The sequence below is a fragment of the Elephantulus edwardii genome, unplaced genomic scaffold (genome assembly GCF_000299155.1).
Source record: "Elephantulus edwardii isolate Elephantulus edwardi_28Jun2011 unplaced genomic scaffold, EleEdw1.0 scaffold00003, whole genome shotgun sequence".
NCBI lineage: Eukaryota > Metazoa > Chordata > Mammalia > Macroscelidea > Macroscelididae > Elephantulus > Elephantulus edwardii.
Window position 1 is genome coordinate 28,197,924 of NW_006399753.1, and position 20,378 is coordinate 28,218,301.

The 20,378-nt window shown below is 37.2% G+C and overlaps 1 protein-coding gene across 1 annotated transcript in view; it reads left to right on the forward strand.

The window, feature by feature from the left end:
* The first annotated feature begins 10,603 nt into the window (after positions 1-10,603).
* SLC38A11 (solute carrier family 38, member 11) overlaps positions 10,604-20,378 on the forward strand; it is a 63,482-nt gene continuing 53,707 nt past the window's right edge. The window contains exons 1-2 of the mRNA XM_006879352.1: positions 10,604-10,672; positions 19,743-19,877. Coding sequence (XP_006879414.1) covers positions 10,612-10,672; positions 19,743-19,877 — 196 coding nt within the window. The 5' untranslated portion in view covers positions 10,604-10,611. The remainder of the gene's footprint in view (positions 10,673-19,742; positions 19,878-20,378) is intronic.

The following is a 20,378-nucleotide window of genomic DNA, read 5'->3' on the forward strand; positions in this document are numbered from 1 at the left end:
AGACTAGTTAATCCCATTGTGTACTGATGAGACTAGTCAATTCCATGTGGTTTGGTGACACTAATCAATCACTTTGTGAGTAGCCTAATGCACCCCATTCATATATTCCTGCCCATTCACATGGCAAAGTAAGTTCATGGAAAGCCATCTTGAATAATAAGCCCTTAATATCACAGCAATTCCAATACTATGTTAAATAAGATCAATTATTATGAGTATTTCTAATTTCTTAATGAAATGGAAATGCTTCCATAGTTCCCCAATTACCAAAAATATGTCAAGTTTGTATTTATAGAGATACTTTATTAATTTAAGAAAGTTGTCTTCTATTTCTAATCTTTTCATAATTTCATTTTTTTTCCTTTTCCATGTGAAATTTTTATATGGTTTTAATGTAATTAACTAAACTTGTAAATTCTTTAAATAAAACCATTAGTTCATGCTTGACATACACTAAAGATACTCTTAATTTTTTCACATATTTTGGGACTTGGCCTTTTTTTGGTAGTTTTGCCTCCATATTAATGAGTTAAATAAGACTGATTTCTTTTTCTAATGCACTGGAAACAAGATTAATATTATAATTTTTGAATATGTCAAAATTAAAAAGTTTTCATGATATGCTGAGTGAAATATCTCAGTCACAAAAAGACAAATACTGCATAATGTCACTGTTGTAGAATGGGACTGACATAAGGGTTGGGGTAAGACTGAGAAAAACTGGATAAATTATGTATACTGCATTGAAACAGATGAGGGAGAGAATAGTTTAAAAGCAATATATGATAGGGTATTATGGTTATCACAAGAGTCCAGAATGAAGTTTGCATAGTGGAGTACTCGGGGTGGGGGATTGTATACCAACAAAGGAATTTTTCTTTTACTTTTCAAAGAGAAGAGTGAACTGGGAGGGGGGGGAAGAGAGAAAAGTGCAATATTGAATTAATGGAAATCCAAAATCTCTGTAAATGTTCATTAAAGTTAATAAAATAAAATGTAAAAAAGTTTTCATGATAAAAAATTGTAAGCAATTTTTATAAGAAATAGTGGGAGAAATATACAACTACTAAAAGATCGCCACTTCCAAATATATAAATAACTCTTAAAGATGTATATGAAAAAGACTAAATCAAATGGAAAAAAATATATACAAGTTACAAAACAGAACAATGCAAATATTTCATTAATATATAAAAAGACCCTCACCATCATTAATTAAGGTATTGTGAATTTATATAATAATACCCAAAAATCTGAAGACCCATCAGAACTGTAAGACCTCAAAAACCCAAGTAAGTCTTGGTGCTGACAATATAGAAATGGAATAATGTTTTCTTAAGGGAAGTACATATTGGTACTTCACATTTATAAAACACTTTGGGAAAGTTAATATATGACAGATCTACTGCTATATCCCAAGAGTATAAAATCAGAAATAACTTAAACGTCTTTCATTAAATGTGGCTAAATGAATTGTGGGGCAGCTGAAATTAATAGTTACCCTCTCTGTTTCTTTCTTTCTTTTGTTCTCTCTCACTTAGATTTAGATTTAGGTTTATTTATATAGGAATACACAGAGTTACTGTACCAAAAAGTACTGACTGACACTGAAAAATTTTAGGAAGTACAATATGAGCAGGAGCCAATGGTAATGAAGGCAGAAGTGGAAGTTGTATTGAAGGCATTGGCAAAAAATAAGGCCCCAGGTATCCATGGGATACCAACAGACTTGTTTCAATTAACAAGTATATACCAGGAAATTTGGAGGACAGCTGTCTGACCAATGGATGAGAAGAGGTCCTTATTTGTTCCCATTGCCAAGAAAGGTGATCCAACAGAATGTGAAAACTATTGAACAATATAATTAATATTACATCCAAGCAAAATATTTCTGAAGATCACTCATAAATGGCTAGAATTAGAGATATGTAGAGAGCTACCGGAAGTTAAAGCAGGATTTAGAAGAAGCTATGACACCAGGGATATCATTGCTGATGTCAGATGGATACTGGCTGAATGTAAAGAATACCAGAAGAATGTCCATTTATGCTTTATTGACTATGCAAAAGCATTTGACTGTGTGGATCATAACCAGTTATGTCAAATATTGAGAATGGGAATCCCCAAGCACTTAATTGTGCTCATATAAAAACTACACCTAGACCAAGAGGCTATCGTGCAAATGGAGCAAGAGTATATATACTACATAGTTTTAAATTAAGGAGGTAGTGCATCAGGATTGTATTCTCTCTCCAGATCTATTCAATTTTTATTCTAAGCAAATTATTCGAGAAACTAGACTCTGTGAAGACTGGCATCAAGATTGGAGGAAGACTCATCCCATAACCTACATTATGCAGATGACACACCCTGCTTGCTAAAGTGAGGAGGACTTAAAGGAGGATCTTCTTCTTGTAGAAGATCAAAGAATGCAGTCTTCAATATGGATTGCATTTTAACATCAAGAAAACAAAAATTATTCCCACTGGACCAATAGGCAACATGATGTTGTTGTTGTTGTTATGTGCCATCGAGTTGCTTGTGACTTGTAGTGACCCAATGTACAAGAGCCCTAAATACCGCTCTATCCTATGCCAACCTCACTATCTCCGACACGCTCATTCCCACCACCCCAATCACAATGGATTCATCTCATCGAGGGTCTTCCTATCCTGCACGGTCCCTCCACTCTCCCAAACATGATGTCCCTCTCCAATGACAAGTCCCTCCTTGCAACATGCCCAAAGTATGTCAGACGAAGCTTCAGAATCCTTGACTCCACAGAGCATTCTGGCTTCACCCTCTCCAGGACAAACCTGTTTGTTCTCCTAGCAGTCCATGGTATATTCAACACTCTTCTCCAGTGCCACAGCTCAAAGGCATCAATTCTCTTTCTATCATCCCATCACTGTCCAACTCTTTGATGCATAGTACATAATTGCAAAGACTATAGCTTGGATTAGGCGCACCTTAGTCTCCAGCCTGATGTTGCTGCTCTTCAGTCCTCTTGAGAGGTCCCTCACAGCTGACTTTCCCAATCCAATTCATCTCTTGATTTCCTGGCTGCTGTAACCAAGAGTGTTGACTGTGGAGCCAAGTAAACTAAAACTGTTAACTATCTCAATCTCTTCACCATCCATACTAATGTTGGCAATTGGCCCAGTGGTGAGAATCTTTGTTTTCTTGATGTTGAGCTTCAATCCATATTGAAGGCTGCAGTCCTTGACCTTCTACAGCAAGCACTTCAGGTTCTCAGTTTCAGCAAGCAGGGTTGTGTCATCTGCATAACGCAGGTTGTTGATGATTCTTCCACCAATCCTGATGCCACATTCCTCCTTGTACAGCCCAGCATCAATGAAGCACAGATAGACATTTCTCTGGGACCCTCTGCTTTCTGCCAAGATCCATCTAACATTAGCTATAATATCCGTAGTACCATGACCTCTTCTAAATCCAACCTGCATATCTGGCAGTTCTCTGTTGACATATTGAAACTGTCAACAACTTGATCTTACTTGAGTCCATAATTACCACCTTTGGCACCAGCAGCCAGGAAATGAGGAGTCGTATTACACTGGGAAAGAGGACTGGACAATGAGAAGAATCGATGCCTTTGAGTTGTGGTGCTAGAGAAGAATCTTCAACATATCACTAAGATAGACCTATTTGTTTCTTGGTAGTCCATGATATGTTGAAGATTCTTTTCTAGCACCACAACTCAAAGGTATCAATTCTTCTTCTGTCCTCCTTAATCATTGTCCAGTCCTCTGATGCATAGCAAGTAATGGCAAAGACCATGGCCTGGATTAGGCGCACCTTAGTCTCCAGACTGACAGCATTGCTTTTCAGCAGTTTGGAGAGATCCCTGCCAGCAGATTTTCCTGATGCAGTTCATCATTTGATTTCCTAACTGCTGGTGCTAAGAGTGTTGATTGTGGAGCCAAGCAAGCTGTAATTATTAACAACTTCGATATCTTCTTCATTTACCATGGTGCTGCTAATTGGCCAAGTGGTGAGAATCTTTGTCTTCTTGATGTTGTGTTTCAATCCATGTTGCAGACTACAGTCTTTAATCTTCTGCAGCAAGGGCTTCAGGGTCTCCTCAGTTTCACTAAGCAAGGTTGTGTCATCTGTGTAAGGTACTTTGTTGATGAGTTTTCCTCCAATCCTGATGTCACATTCCTCCTCATAAAGCCCAGCTTCCCAAATGCCCAAATGATCTGTTCCACGTATAGATCGAAAAGGTATGGAGAGAGAGAGAGAGAGAGAAGAGTGTCCCCTGGCAATATAATGCCTAGTAGCCTAGTAGGGTGCTGCTAATTGAAAGGTCAGTGGTTTGAACACTCCCACTGGCTCTGTGAGAAAAGGATGAGAAGTTTCCTTACACAAAGATCTGCAGCCTTAGAAACATGATGAAGGGTTGCTATTATTCAGAATCTACCAGTGGAGATACAGATGATTGAGTGTTACTGTGCTGAATTAATAGCTGAAAAGCTGAAGTTCACTCCTTTAGAAGAGCCTCAGAAGAAAGGCCTGGAGATCTTCTCTGTAAGATTTCCATAGTTACTACAGCTATCTGCCTGAAAATCCTTCAGAGCACTTCTACTCTTCACACCGACTATCAAATGGAATCAAGAGATCAGCAACTAACAGCATAATATAAGTACATGTTGTTGTTATTATGTGCTGTCGAGGCGGCTGTGACAGCATAATATAAGTATATGTTGTTATTATGTGCTGTCGAGGCGCCTGTGACTCATAGCGACCCTGTGTACAACAGCCCTAAATCCTGCTCTAGCTGTGCCAATCTCACTGTCTCCGGCACACCTACCCCCAGTACCCCAGTCCTCTCCTGCACTGTCCCTCCACCCTCCCAAGCATGACGTCCTTCTCCAAGGACTGATCCCTCCTTAGAACATGGCCAAAGTATGTCAGACAAAGCTTCACAATCTTTAACTCCAAGGAGCAGCCTGATTTAACCCTCTCCAGGATGAACCTGTTTGTTTTCTTAGCAATGCATGGTATATTCAGTACTCTTCTCCAACACCACAGCTCAAAGGCATCAATTCTCCTTCTATCCTCCCTAGTCATTGTCCAGCTCTTCGAAGCATAGCAAGTGATTGCAAAGACCATGGCCTGTACCAGGTGCACCTTAGTCTCCAGAGTGACACCATTGTTCTTCAGTACTTTGGAGAGGTGCCTAACAACATAGACTGTCAAAATCTTTTGTTGAGTAAAATAAAATTTTTAGTGAGAAAATAACATGGAGAATGGAGGACCATCTTTATAAATATTTAAAATATAGAAATCAATGTTAAATATCACTTATAGCTTCACAATGAATGTGTTAAAACAAAGCAAAGATGAAGAAGATATACTCCATGGACAGGAGAGTGAGAGGTTGTAGGAATAAAGGGAGCAAAAGAAAAATAGATAAGGACAAAGTTTTAAATGTGCTGTTGAATGTTTATTTTTATAAATTTTGGGGGGAAAGTCAGCATCGGTTAACTTGATTGTGGTGAATATATGGATGTTTATAATTGTCCTTTTCCATGCACTTTACTTTTTCTAACCTTAAAAGAAATCTATAAAAACAATTTCTATGATTAAGGACTTGGTATGTACTAATCCTTTAATATGAATTACATCTCAACATTAAGGAAACAAAAATCCTCACACTGGACCAATAAACAACATCATATTAGATGGAGAATAGATCGACATTTTAAATTATTTTATTTTACTGGGATCCACAATCGACACCCAGGGTAACAGCAGTCACTAAATTAAAAGATGGGCTGCATTCCCTGTCCAAAATACTAAAGAGCAGGGATGTCAGTGAAGAGACTAAACTGTACCTGATCCAAGCAGTGGTCTTTTAAATAACTTACTCATCTGAAAGTGCAACAGTGAGTAAGCATGACAAAAGGAAAACCATTGTCTTTGAATTGTGATATTGAGGAGAGCACTGAATATTTATTCCATAGACTGCCAAAAGAACAAACCAATCTGTCTTGGAGAAAGTGCAACCAGGGCGCTCCTTAGAGGCAAGAATGTCAATGTGCAAGAGGGCCAGGTCCTTGGAAAAGGAAATTGTGCTGGGGCAGGTGGAAGGTCAGAGAAAGAGAGAAGAAGACCTTCAACAAGATAAGTTGACACAGTGACTGTCTCAATGACTCTGTAATATGAGAGATTTTGAAGCTGGTGTGGGACAGAGTCTGTCTGTTGTCATAGGGTGGCCATATAGTCAACTCGATGACACCCAATAACAACAATGTACTGAGATCATTTTAAGGATCCTTGATGGCCTCATTCATAATTTATTCAGTTCCTAACTGAAAAGTTAGCAGGGTTGTTTTTGTTTTTGTTTTTAATTCCATTCATTTGAAGTTAGCAGTTTCAATTCAGCAGCTCTGAGGGAGAAAATGAGCAGTGCCTTTCACAAAACTGCAATCCATTTAGTGGCAGTGGATTTGAATTTTTATGTCATTTTACCAAAATCGTTATCTCTGAAACTGTTTTCTACATACTTTCTTTGTGATTAAATAGGGGAATTTAACAAGTGTGGTAGCCTGTGGAGGATGCGGCTAACACACCGGCTGAACTTGTTTGGCTATTTGAATCCACCAGGAGAATCACAATAAAAAATGGCAGTATCCTCTCATGTGATTTACAGCCTCTAAAACTCGCTGGAGGGTCAGTTATGTGTTGGTTCTGAGTGGATGGCAAAGGATGCTGAAAGTGTGTTAAATCCTGCTAGCCAGACCCTCTCTAGACGATTCTCCTTTTCCATACCCTGACACTTTCATCCCCACTGATCTAAATTTCATTAACTGAACACATTATCAATTCAATGTCCTCCTTCTCTTTAAGTCTTTGAATATATCCTCCAGAAGCATTTTCCCAAAGCTTGCTCAGTAATGCAATCTGCTAAGACTTGACACTTACTTCTTTTCTTTATGGTTTCCACCCGTCCCCCGCCCCCCATCCCCCGACACCACCACCCCCTTCTCCAATTTCCATTTAATCTGCCACTGTTATCTCTGACCTGAAAGAAAGAGAGGATGGAGGAGATGGTGTAAACATTAGAAAGGATGCTCCTTGGAGCTCAGGATGCTGTTAAAACAGCAGCTAACTTGATAATGGACTGAAATGAGGCTATCATACTCCGCGCAATCCGAACGAACGTTGCAATACAGGCAGAACAAGGTGTCCTTTGCAGCTTCATATAGGACAAGTCTTTTTCCTTGTTTTCTGAGAACATTTTTTATTATTATTATTATTATTAAAGGTCGGGGGGAAGGACTAAGTGGGAAGTGTGGGTAGGAGAGGAAAGGAGGTGAGAAACTTTGTGTTGCATCTCTGCAGCTGAAGGAAGGTGCCTTGGGCTGGGCAGGTGCGGCTGCAGCCCAGAGGGAGTGCTCACAGGCGGCTGGGCCCGCGTGGGTGGAGCCCAGCTGGGATCCCGCTCCTGCAGCTCTCTTGCCAGGAGACCCGCGCGCGCCCTGCGTCCCCAGCAGGCTGGCGCCCTGAGCGCGCTGCCCAGGTCAGCAGAGTCTCCTTCTTTCCCTCTCAAGACCATGGGCGCAGCCATTGGCTACCAGGGACAACTGCTCGGCATCCCGCAGCAGGTAAAACTGGCCCCTTCCAGCTCCACCTTACAACCTCCTTCCTGTTAGTTACCTCCATCCTAAAGTCTTTAATTCTCAGGTAGTGGGAAAAGTTTTGCCTTTATTTGACTTGATTTCTTGGCAGACACTTTCCCTTAACCTTTGAATCTCCCAGAAGCACGTAGATTCAATCGTCATCGTGTTCTGCGATTTCTGTGCAATAGTCCTGACCCTGGGGTAGCCAACTTTTTCGGATGGATGGAGTTTGCACTAGTTTCTCTTCTACTTTATTATCGTCATTATTGTTATAATTATTTTAGTCACTGATATTTCTTGTTGTTACTAAAAATTTATCGTGTTAGCATCCTGCATTTGAGCATTTCTCTGATACTTATGTGATTATGGTTAGCTAGTGAATGTATGTTTAACTACCATTTGATCTATTGAAACAGCGAGGTCTAGATGACAGAGAAACTCTAGTTTCTGAACATGACCATAAAGGGAATATTTGTCGTCAGTCTGCTGCTGTTTTTAATGTTGTCAACTCCATCATAGGATCTGCCATAATTGGTAAGTGGGATTTGCTTTTATTTTAGATGGAAAAGTCAAATTTAACGGATGTTTATTATGCTGATAGTGTTTGTTGGTTGGTGTTAGCTTTTTAAATTTTTCAAACATTGGTTATTTTTTTAAAGAAAAAAACCTCTTGTTCAATTTTGTTATTTTAAAGGTTTTATGAAATTTGTGGCAAAGCACACCAACTAGGTTTTTTATACAGAAGATAGGATTGTAGTTCACCCTATTCTTGAGTCCTTTACGTGCCAATTTAAGGTGGTACTCACTGTATGGGGAAAATGCTAATCTCCTCACACCCCATCCCATAAACTGCCCAGTTGGTTGATTTTTGTAGCAGGCCCTGGAGTCAGTTGGCTCAAGGTGATCCTATGGGTCTGAGTGTAATTGTCCCATAGGATTTTCTACACAGAGGTAAAGGGGTTAACAGAGTAAGGAGAGATCAAAGACAATTTCTAAATTTTTAGCTCACATCTCCGGCTGCGTGGTGGGGTTCGTAGTAATTGGCTGGCTAGCTTCACCTAGAACCCCCTTTTTAACTTGCATGCAGCCCAGGTGTCCCTCTCAGGCCCCTCCTAGGTACTTCTGTTCCTAGGCTGTAATCTTTAAAGGACTAGAATGCAAGGTGTTTATTTTGGTTTGGTTCCCCCCTTCCCGCGCCAGTGGATTTGATTTCAATCATTTATTTTTTTTTTTTTTACTTCAACCTTTCGGTTTGTGACCAAGCACTTAGTCATTGCATCATGAGGACTTGGTCAAGTATCAGTTTTACTTACTTATTCCTCTCTTAAATATCTACCATTATCTGAATCACCATTATTTGACCTTTGAGAAGTATGAAATACCAGAAATTTGGAAATGTTGGAAGAACTGAAAGTTAATATGAAAACAGTCTTGTAAAAAATAAAATCTGTGCAATATTTCCTTACCCATCTCTGCAGTGTTAAATTTAAAATAGAAACTTATTTTGATATATTAATTTTAAATATTATTTCATCAATGAATAAAAATCTGTTCCTTAAAACTGTATGTAAAATTTTTAACAAAGTCATTCAGCAAGAAAAGAAACAAACCGTTGTCTTACTTTCCCCGATTTAATAGATTGTTGTTATGTGCCATAGAGTTAGAACAACTCATACATAGTTGACCCTCCAGCAGGGTTTCTGGGGCTGTAAATAACCTGGGAGGAGATCTTTCTTCCACGGAACAGCTGTTGGGTTCCAACCACAGGCATTTGGGGCTGAAGCACTAACTTTATCTACTAGGCCACCAAAGCTCCCTAATTTAATAGAAGAAGGTAAAAACTGGGGAGGGGAAATTTAAAATGTAGCGCATTATAGTCCTAACAGCAGTTTCTTTTTTAACATTCAGTATCCTTTTGCTAATTGGAAAGGTTCGTATTCATAAAAGGAAGAAGACAAAATAAAGCTTACAAACAGCAATACTAAAAAATGCTGCTTTTTATTATAGCTAGTCATTTTGGTCATAGTCATCACTTTCTGATAATTAACTTTTTTTTTGGACTAAGATACTTTTCTTAACTTTCATAAATTAATGTGCTGCCTGATTTTACATGTTTCCATAGAAAGGCTTTTTTTTAATTCCTTGCTAAAAACTTATACATAGGAGGTACCTGAGGTAAAATGGAAGCAAGTAAGAGCAAAAACGGGATTAAAAGTCAGCCTAGAAGGACTAGGGAAGTGGCTAATGACTTTATTTATCAGAATTACAAAATTAATTTCTAATGCCAACACCGTAGGCTAATTGATGTCACCAGAATTTCAGTGTATGTTTTAATTGTGATATGCAGGATTTTCTTTTAAAGAGTTCTTTTCAGAGACTAAAAACCCTGGATAGAAAGATTTCAAACATTTTATCTTAAATATATTATTGTTTATACTCTAAAATTTTCTAATCCCTAAAGAAGTATCTCACAATATAATTTTATCTATCTCTCTATTCTAAAAAACGCTTGTGCCTTTTCATTTTTCCACCTTTTGCCTATGTGACTGCCTCAATTTGACTCCAGATTCAGCATTTCATTTTTGCCCAAAGTCCTTCTGCTCCTACTTATTCTCTCTATCTTGTCAGCTAACAAAGAGTAAGGCTTTGAGCTGTTCGTTTAGGCTTATTTTAGGGCTTATCTCTGATTACATTGAACTGAAAATTATTTATTATGTTTTTCATTCTCTACTTTCTACTTACCCTATCATCTAAAAAACTTCCTCTCTCAATAACATTTTATGCTGAAATAAGTATTAATATGCTCAGCATTTGGCTATAGTACTATCATATGTACTCTTATGATTATGGCATATGTAAATTTACTTAAAATATACAGCAGTTTGAGATAAGTGTTTTTTATTTCTATATCACTTATTAATATAAGATATGGGGCAATTTCTATTTTCCAGGATTGCCTTATTCAATGAAAGAAGCTGGCTTTCCTCTCGGAATATTGCTTTTATTCTGGGTTTCATATGTTACAGGTAAAACACTATATCTTAGCTTATTCCTGCAATTGAAAATGTGATTGTTTTACACACACACACACACACACACACACACACACACACTCCAGTTGAATTTCCAACTCATTAAGAAGTGCATCAAAGAATTCCGAAGAATGTAGACATTTATGTCTGAGGAGATTTACTCTTCTTGCTAATCCTCTGAACAGATTAGAAAAAGTAAAAGATGTTAAATCCCTTTCATGTGCTTTTTTCAATTTATGCATAAAGCTGGAAGAGTCATTTTAAAGTTTAAAGTTGGGGTTAAGGCAAAGATCATGCTTCAAAGTATAGGTTGCATGGTTTCCTTTCCCACCAAAACTATCAGCAGCTGGTGAACGCACATGAACAACATTTCCAAGCAATGCTTTCTAGCAGGTGGAACTGAAAACTGAAAGCCCTGGCCAGCAGGGCTTATCATTCCCTCTGCACCTCTCCTTCCATACCCACTGCCTAAGCCATCAGTGCAATGGTGAGATGCTTCCATATTGGGTCCTCCCTTGTGTTTCCACTTCTTCAGGCCGCATGCTCATTTACCTCAGTATTTCTCCACTCTCCCATCTAAATGCAGATTTTACAGCCCACAATCATTTCCTCTTCTCTTTGCTCTCATTACTGCACTGTTGTCCCAGCATATCACCTCCTGACACCTGGGACCTTTCCTATACCTTGGGATTCTTGTGAAGATCCAGTAATTATAATTGGCTACGTTATAGTGACTGGGTGTGTGTGAGTCTGTCTAAATGTTCTTACCCTAGCCAGTGCAAAATGCATCAACTGCCTCCCTTTCTAGACTTGGACTGAACCTCAAGAGAGTTTTCCCTATGAAGTTATGACCTTCAGCCCTTTCCCCCACAACCTTCAGACAATGACTCACTGACAAGAATTCAGATGCCAGTCTCCTTGCCTTGAAGAGGGCACAATGTGTGGTGCGGATTGAGCTCCAGGGCTCCACAGGTGGACTGCTGGAAGCTAATCTCCAACTCAAGACGTTGTCACTGCTAAACTGTTTGTCCAGCCCTGCCCTTTCACTCCCTTTCTCCAGAGAGCATTTCATCAATAAATTCCATACTGTTTCCTCTATGTTTTGAAGGACTCTGATCTAGGACTCTATTCTTCATAAAATCTCTGGCTTAGAAGACCTGAAACTTGTCTGTTTCCTCAAACTGAGAGACTGTAGCACATATAACCCCTTTGCCTTTGAGTCTATTCTGACTCAGCAAGGGTAACAGAATTTCCAAGACCATAGTCTTTTCAGGAGCATGCAGACACATCTTTCTCCTGTGGAGTGAGTTTAAACCACTGACCTTTCAGTTAACAGCTTGTTTCTTAGCCAGGACATCATCAGAGCTTCATAGTAAACCTTATAAAACAAAACCAAACACAACAACATGGAGTAAATTCCAACTCATGGTGACCTTCCATCAAATTGCTGAGGCTTGTAAATCTTTAAGTAAGAAGATTTCCCACCATCCCAATGTGGAAGAGCTGGTGGAATCAAACCAATGACTTCTCAGTAGTGTATGATGTAACACAGCACACCATCAGAACGCCTTAGTAAAACACATAGTAGATACCATATTCAGAATCACAGGGCCTTTGGCCTCTGACCCTCCTTTTTTGTTCCCTTGCAAATTCTTCAAACCTAAGGAGCTTCTTAGCTCCTAATTTGTAGTTGCTAGTGTTTAAAAGTTGTATTTATATCACACTAAACCATCTCATTCAAGCGTTTGTTCTTATCATTTTAAACTTCCTGTTTCCCAATCAATCAGCACTGTCAAACAATTCATTTCCTCCAGGCTGTAATACCATGGCTTATTTCAGTGCAATGTAAATATTGAGGCATGTTGTAAACTAGTAGATAGAAAAAAAATTAAATCATATATATCATCTAAGAAATCATTGGCTGGAGATAGTGAACAATTTACTAAACCAAAATGTATAATAAGTAATCTGTAATGTTTAAAGCTTTTTAAACTATATGCTATATAAACCTGCAATGTTGACTGTGCTATTTATACACACACAGCAGTGACATTATATTCTTATATATTCACACACACACAAACACACATATATAAATATATATAATTTCCCAGAGTAAGTAGAAAGTTGTAATAATTTAGCTTCATGATACGGATTAATTTTATTTTGTTAATAAAGGGCAATCAGGCAAAGGCAAATACACACACGTATACATTTTTTCCTTAGACTTTTTAGGAGGAAAAAAATAAACCTACAAGTATAACCTTTTTAAATAAAATTTTTATTTTAATTTTGATTTTAACAAAAGTTTACTGAAAAGTTAGGTTTTAATTAATTCATTGTTGCACATTTTACCCCCTCTAAAAGTTAAGTATAATTTTTGTCTAAAAATTGGGAGTATAAACAGGGGATTGTTTCTAGGATTGTTAATTTTTCTTTTTAAGATCTCTGATTAGCTATATGTTCATTCAAAGTGTAATTATTCTAAGTCCTCTTTTGCTTTTGTATAAAATATTGGTGAAAATAAATACTTAAAGGATTATATTTTAATATGCTTTAATATGTCAATTGCTTGTTGTTGTTAAGTGCTCTCAAGTCATAGGCTACTCATAACAACCCTATGAATGAAAGTCCTAGATTAATTTCTATTGACTATTCTATTTGTAATAATCAGGAAACATTTTGTACACTAAATTATATAGATTTTTAAAATTTTATTTTATTCATTGTTGTATTTTCTTACCCCACCCCAACCCACTCCACAATGCACCCCTTGTTCCAGATTTTTGTCATACATAAAACGCCAAATCACGTAGTCCTCTCAGACAGTTCTTCTCCTTATCTGTTCTATTGCTGTGTTCATTATCTATCTACTCTTTTCCCATTCTCTTCCCAACCTCCCTATGTCTGCTCTATTTTAGAACAGCTGTGTTATTTCTCCTTTTGCGACTGAGATATTTCACTCAACATAATGTCCTTAAGTCTCCCTCATGTTGTGTAATATTTTACAAGTTCACTGTATTTCAATATTCCATTGTGGGAATGTACCATAGTTTTTCTATCTATTTGTTTGTTGGTGGTCACATGGGTTGCTTCTATCTCTTTGCTATTGTGAACAACACAGCAATAAACACGGGTGTGAATAAATCTGCTTGAGTTGTGGCTCTGGTTTCTTGAGGGTATATTCCCATTAGTGGAATTGCTGGGTCAAATGGTATCTCTATTTTGAACTTTTTGAGAAAGTGCCAGACCACCTTCCATAGTAGATGTACCATTTTTATGTTTCCACCAGCAGTGAATAAGTTCCAATCTCTCCACAATCTTGCTTACATTTGTTGTTTGCTAAATTATATAGATTTTAGTGGATCATTTTCAGTTTTCTATATGATTATATCTAAAGAGAAATTAAAATGTTTAAGGAGACTATCCCTCCCTCTCATTGCCTTGAGTTTGAGCCAGCTATTAACTGACTTGTCAATGAGTTCCAGTGCTATGAATTTTATGGGAAGTGATTGCTCAATCTTTCTCTGGTGGCCTGTATTTTACTAGCAATGAAAGCATTTATAGTGAGTAGCAACTATATTCCTATCAAATTGCTAACTTTAAGCAATACAATTTGAACTTCCTAAAATTCTTAACATTCTAATCCAAAACAGACACTTTCAAAACACCTATCAAATCCGTTACCTCTTTTCTGTTACTCAAGTCCTCACTGGTTTTCTTCTTTGAACAATAAGAAAACCATGAGAGTTATGATGCCAGCCCAGAAATGCGAGGTTCAAATCCATGAGTGCTCTGTGGGAGAAAGATACACATCTTCTCATGTGCAACTTATAGCCTCTAAAAATCCACTGGTGAGTTAGCTATGAGTCAAACTCAATGGCACATAACAACAACGAGCATGTCTCCACTTTCTGATTGGTCTTCTGTAGTGCTGTAGGAGTTCTCTTTAGAAAACTTCCCTTTGATCACCAGTCACTCCACCAATTAAAATATTCTAAGATAACTACAATGACAAGAGAAAATAAAGATTGTATCCAAAACTCTCCATAGTTTGTTCATAGTGTGTGTTCTTCTTTTCACCTCCAGGTTCTTTTTTTCCTTTGCTATCACCAATCTTTCATCGTGTGGGTCATGTGCCTGCGTTATTCTGAACTATTCTAACCCCGATATTGTGAACACGCATCCATGCTACCTTGCCATTGATTTCTCCCTGCCTAACATTCTTTGTCTTCTCTACCTAGTAAAACATTCCAATCATCCTTCAAGGCATTACTGAATTCTGTGTGGCTTTTCTTAGTTTCAAATAAAAGAAGTAGAATTTATTATTTCCTCTTTGTTTGCAGAACATTAAATGATGTATTTACTTTATAATTGAATCATGCTAAATTAAAATTATATATGTATGTATTTAACAACTCTGTTGTATTGATCATTAATTTATACAACAGCACTGTATACCATCGAATCTACTATGATTCACAGCAAGCATGTGTACAATAGCTCTCTAGTAATGTGCCAGTCACCTCAACTGCTGACAATGTAGCCATGAATATGATCCCTGTCCTTATAAAGCTTATTTGTCAAATAGGAAAATACTCAAACAAAAAAAAATTAAAGATTTCACATCATTCGAATGCATTATACATTTAGCATAATAAAAACATGTGAGTAATAACAGGGATAAAATATTCCTCCAACTTCAAAGGGTGGGTATGATCTGAAGAGATAGAGACACTTCTGTTGGGTGTTTATGAAAAATTGTAAGTTAGCAAAGAAAATAGAAGGTTACTCTGAGCAGACAGAAATATAGACAGGCAAAGGAGAAAAGTGTGAGTGATTCATTCTGGCTAAAATGTAGGTTTGATGGTGTTAAATGAAGAGAGACAGAGTTGGGTTTGCAGAGGCAGATTTAGAATCTCATCTAATGACAATCATTACTGTTTCCTAAGGGATTACTAGGTACTGACCATAAAGCGGTCAGCATATATGATCTTTTCAATTCCTTGAGAGTTTCCAGTGTTCTTTTTTTACAGGAAAGGAAACAGCCTTTAATAGGCTTAAGGGACTTGCCCAACAGTTACTATTTACTGGAAACAGATTTGGGGTTATGTTTAAGTGCAAAGATTCTAGGGCCAGACTACTAAGATTTGTAACATTGACCAACACTATTAAATGCATGGACTTGAGAAAATGACTTGATTTTCTGTGCCTCATTTTTCTTATCTATGGAATGGGTTAGCCTCAGAATTAGGTTAGACGGAGCCTCAGAATCCTTACCTCCAAGGAGCCACCCGGTTTAACCCTTTCCAGGACAAATCTGTTTGTTTTCCTAGAAGTCCATGGTATTCTCAATACTCTTCTCCAGCACCACAGCTCAGTGTCAGAGACAGTGTGATTGGCACAGGATAGAGCAGAGTTTAGGGCTGTTGTACATAGGGTCGCTATGAGTCGCAAGTGACTCGACGGCACATAGCAACACAACATTGAACGGGTATAGTATCTACCAAAAGCTGTTGTGCGGATTAAAGGAGCTAATATATGTAAAACGTTTTCAAAGAAGGATAACACAAAGTTGTATGAAATTATTAGCTAATGATTTTGCAGCCATTATCATGATCATTGTCATTTATCTGTCTCCAAATATAACACCTTTCTGCCTCAAAATGTAGCCCCTCTGCATAATGCAGGTTAATGATGAGTCTTCCTTCTATCGTCACACCACACTCTCTTTCATAGAGTCCAGTTTATCTAATGATTTACTGAGTGTATAGACTAAATAGAAGTGGAGAAAGGATACATCCCTGACTCACAATTTTCTTTATTTTAAACCATGCAGTGTTCCCTTGCTTTGTTCATATGCTCTAAGTACATGTATCACATGAGTACAGTCAAGTGTCCTGGGACTCCTATTCTTCTCAATGTCGGTCATAGTTTTTCATGATCCACACAGTCAAAAGTCTTTACATAGTGAATAAAACACAAATAAACATCCTTCTAATAAATCTGTGCTTTCAGCCCAAATCCATTTTACATACTCAATTATATCCCTTGTACCACAGCTTCTCTTAAATCCAGCCTGAACTTCTGGCAGTTCTAGGTTTGTTTGGGGGGGGTTTCCTCCTCTTTTTAAAAATTAATTTTAATGAAAGTTTACAGAGACTTAGAGTTTCCAGTCATTCATTGTTCCACTTTTCTCTCTGCCCACCTCCTCCCCCCAATTTACTCTTCTCCTTGAAAAGTAAAAGAAAAACACGTTCATTGTTATGCAATCCCCCCAAGTCCACTCCTCTGTGCAGCCTTCATTCTGGACTCCTATCATGACAATAATACCCAATCATATATACCTTTTAAACAGTTGTCTCCCTCATCTGTTTCAATGCAGTTTACATCATTCATCTCCTCCTTCTCTGTCTTCCCTCAATCCCAATGTCAGTCCTGTTTTACAGCAGTGGCCCTTTGCCATATTTGTCCTTTTGTGATTAAAATATTTCACTCAGCATAATGTCCTCCAGGGTCACCCATTTTATATATTTCATGAGTTCTTTGTTTTTCAATGTTTCATAGTATTTTATTGTGTGGATATACCAGAGCTTCTATATCTATTCATTTGTTGATGGGCACTTGGGTTGTTTCTAGCTCTTTGCTATTGGGAAAAAAGCTGCAATGAACATGGGTGTGCATATATCTGCTTGGGTGGTGGTTATGGTTTCTTTAGGGTAAATTCTCAGTAGTGGAATTGCTGAGTCAAATGGTATTTCTATTTCCAACTCTTTGAGAAAGTGCCATACAGCCTTTCGTAGTGGTTGCACCATTTTACATTCTCACCAACAGTGAATAGGGGTTCCAGTTTCTCCACAATCTCACTAGCATTTGATGTTTGCTGTTCTGTTAAAATTTTGCTTTCCTTACTGGGGTGAGATGACATCTCAAAGTTGTTTTGTCTAGTTGTTTTTTAATAATCTTCAGCAAGATTGTACTTGCATGTAAGCTTAATGATATTGTTCTGTTATCTCCACATTTTGTTGGATCACTGTTTTAGAGAATGAAAATCATAGTAGGGCATTTTAAAGAGTAAGAAAAATTTCAAGGATTCAGGGTTTTGAGAGAGTGCGGGGGAAAAAATAGTGGAAAAATGTATATAAATGACTAAAAAGGAAGGAGGAACCCCTAGAGAAAATGTTGTCACAGAGCACTAGGGTGGATAGCTGAGGGAAAGGGTAAGGGTGAGTACCAAAATATATTTCTGATGAAGAAAATATAAATTATGTTTACAAGTGTGCATTGATGAACTTACTGAAAGAAGTTTGCCTGATATGCAAATGAATCAAGGTAGAAATCACATTGCAATCATTTCTGTTTTCTTCTTTGTATTTGAATGCATTTACAAAGTATTTAAAGAAAAAAGAAATCACTTCTGATGAAAATATAAGATTTTTAAAAAAGTAATAATCATACCTATACCTAGTTGTGTATCTTGTAATACAACTACAGTTATTTTCACTAGGTTTCTAAAAAACATACACTGAGTTAAAGAGACAAAAAAATGTAATGTTTGTAACTTCAAATTCACCCCCAAAGTGCAAATTTCAAAACCAGAGTCCTTTCTTAACTGTAAACAAATAAACAAACAAAAAATTCCTCACTGTTTTCAAGTTGATTCCAACTCCTAACCACAGTCTCTCAGGTTTCTGAGGCTGTAACTCTTAAAAGAAAGAGATGAGCTTTTCCTCCCAGGGTCACTGGTGAATTCAACCACCGGATACAGGAAAGCTTCTGGGTAGTAGTACAACTCGCTATGGACCAAACCACCAGAGCTTTTTTAAAAATCATGTCGTCCAGTTGACTAAAACTCATAAGGACTCTATGAACAGACTTGGATCCTGTCCTAGCCTGTTCCATCATCAGTTCTGATACATTTGAGCCCATTGCTGCAGTCACCATATCAGTCCACTTTGTTGAGGATATTCCTCTCTTTTCCAGAACCTCCCTCTTTTCAAACATTACATCCCTTTTTAAGGAATTGCCTCTCCTAGCAACCTTTCCAAAGTGTGAGAGATGAAGCTTCACCATTCTGACCTCCAAGGAAAACTCTGGGTGTACTTTTTTCCAAGACCTATCCATATCCATTCTTTTGCCAGTCTATGAGATAGCCATTGTTCTTCTCCAACATCACAACACATAGCCATGAATTCTTCTATCATCTTTGCTTGTTGTCCGATTCTCAGATGTATAGCAAGTGATTGAAAAGACACCTGAATCAGGCACACCTTGGTCTTCAAACTGATGTCATTGCTCTTCAGTATTTTGGAGAAGTCCTTAACAGTGGACTTGACCAAAGCAATATGTCTTCTAATCTTCTGAATGCTGATTTTATGGATAAAATTGTTACTATTTTACTTTGTTATAAAACAAATCTCTGATTATATATTTGTAAAACAAGTATGCCTCTTCATTCTTGGCTTTCATACATTGGCTATCTATAAAATAGTTTCTTATTAACATTCTATTCATTTAAAAATTGAACTACATCCAGATAAACATTGTATGATAAGTTTTTGTTGCTCTTATGTGCTGTCGAGTTGAAACCAACTGATAGCGGATTCTCCAAAAGGTTTTTCAGAAGATGTAATTCAAATGGGAAGAGATTTTGTGTCTTTCTCCCATGGAGAAGCTGGTGGATTTGAACTTGCCTTTGGTTTAGCAGCACAATTTCTTACCATGAAGACACCAGAGCTTCCTGTATGATAAATTCGGAAATAAAAATGAAACACTATGCCTTTGACTCTTCAACTGTTAAATTTTTCCATCCAGTTCATCATACAAACAAGGTTAAGTATATTTTCTTCTAGATAGAAAACCAAAATGTAACTGGAAACAGTACTGCTTTAGGAAAAGAAGGAATCGTGTATTATTACAATAGCATTAGCATTCTTCTTAAAATTTTATAAATCTTCTTAAACTTAAGAATTCTTAAAATTTACCTACTTTCTCAATGTAAAATAAATAAAACTTTTACATTAAGTATAATCTTATATTTGAAAATTTCTTGTTTTTGTCACAGACTTTTCCCTTATTTTATTGATTAAAGGAGGGGCCCTCTCTGGAACAGACACTTACCAGTCGTTGGTCAATAAAACCTTTGGTTTTCCAGGCTTTCTCCTCCTCTCAGTTCTACAGTTTTTGTATCCTTTCATAGGTAAGATGATTTTGCAATACGCATACATATAATCATTAAACAATCATTGAAGGATGTTAACAATTGAAATAGTTCCCAAATTGTTTACTTTGTGAACTATTTTCTCCTTTATTTTCCAGTATTCATGGTTGGTTTTCAGAATCTATTTTTTAGATATAAAAAATGAGCACAGTTTTCCTTGGATTTATACATTTCCTTCCTAGTGTCATAAAAGAATAGAATTACTAGAAGTTAAAGAAAAAATAGATTTTTCTGTGGCTGAATATATTCTTTTGAAAACATATAAGGATTTGTGGGAGTAATGTACAAAGTCAACATTTAAAGTTTAAACTAAAGTGGTGAAAATGTCACCTCGAGCTTCTTAAATAATTAACATTCACCAGTAGCAAAACTGACCGCTTTTTTTTTAAAATTATGATTAAATTTTATTAGTTTTAGTGAACATTTACAGAGATTTTAGGTTTTCATTCATTCATTGTTGCACTGTTTTCTCCACCCTCC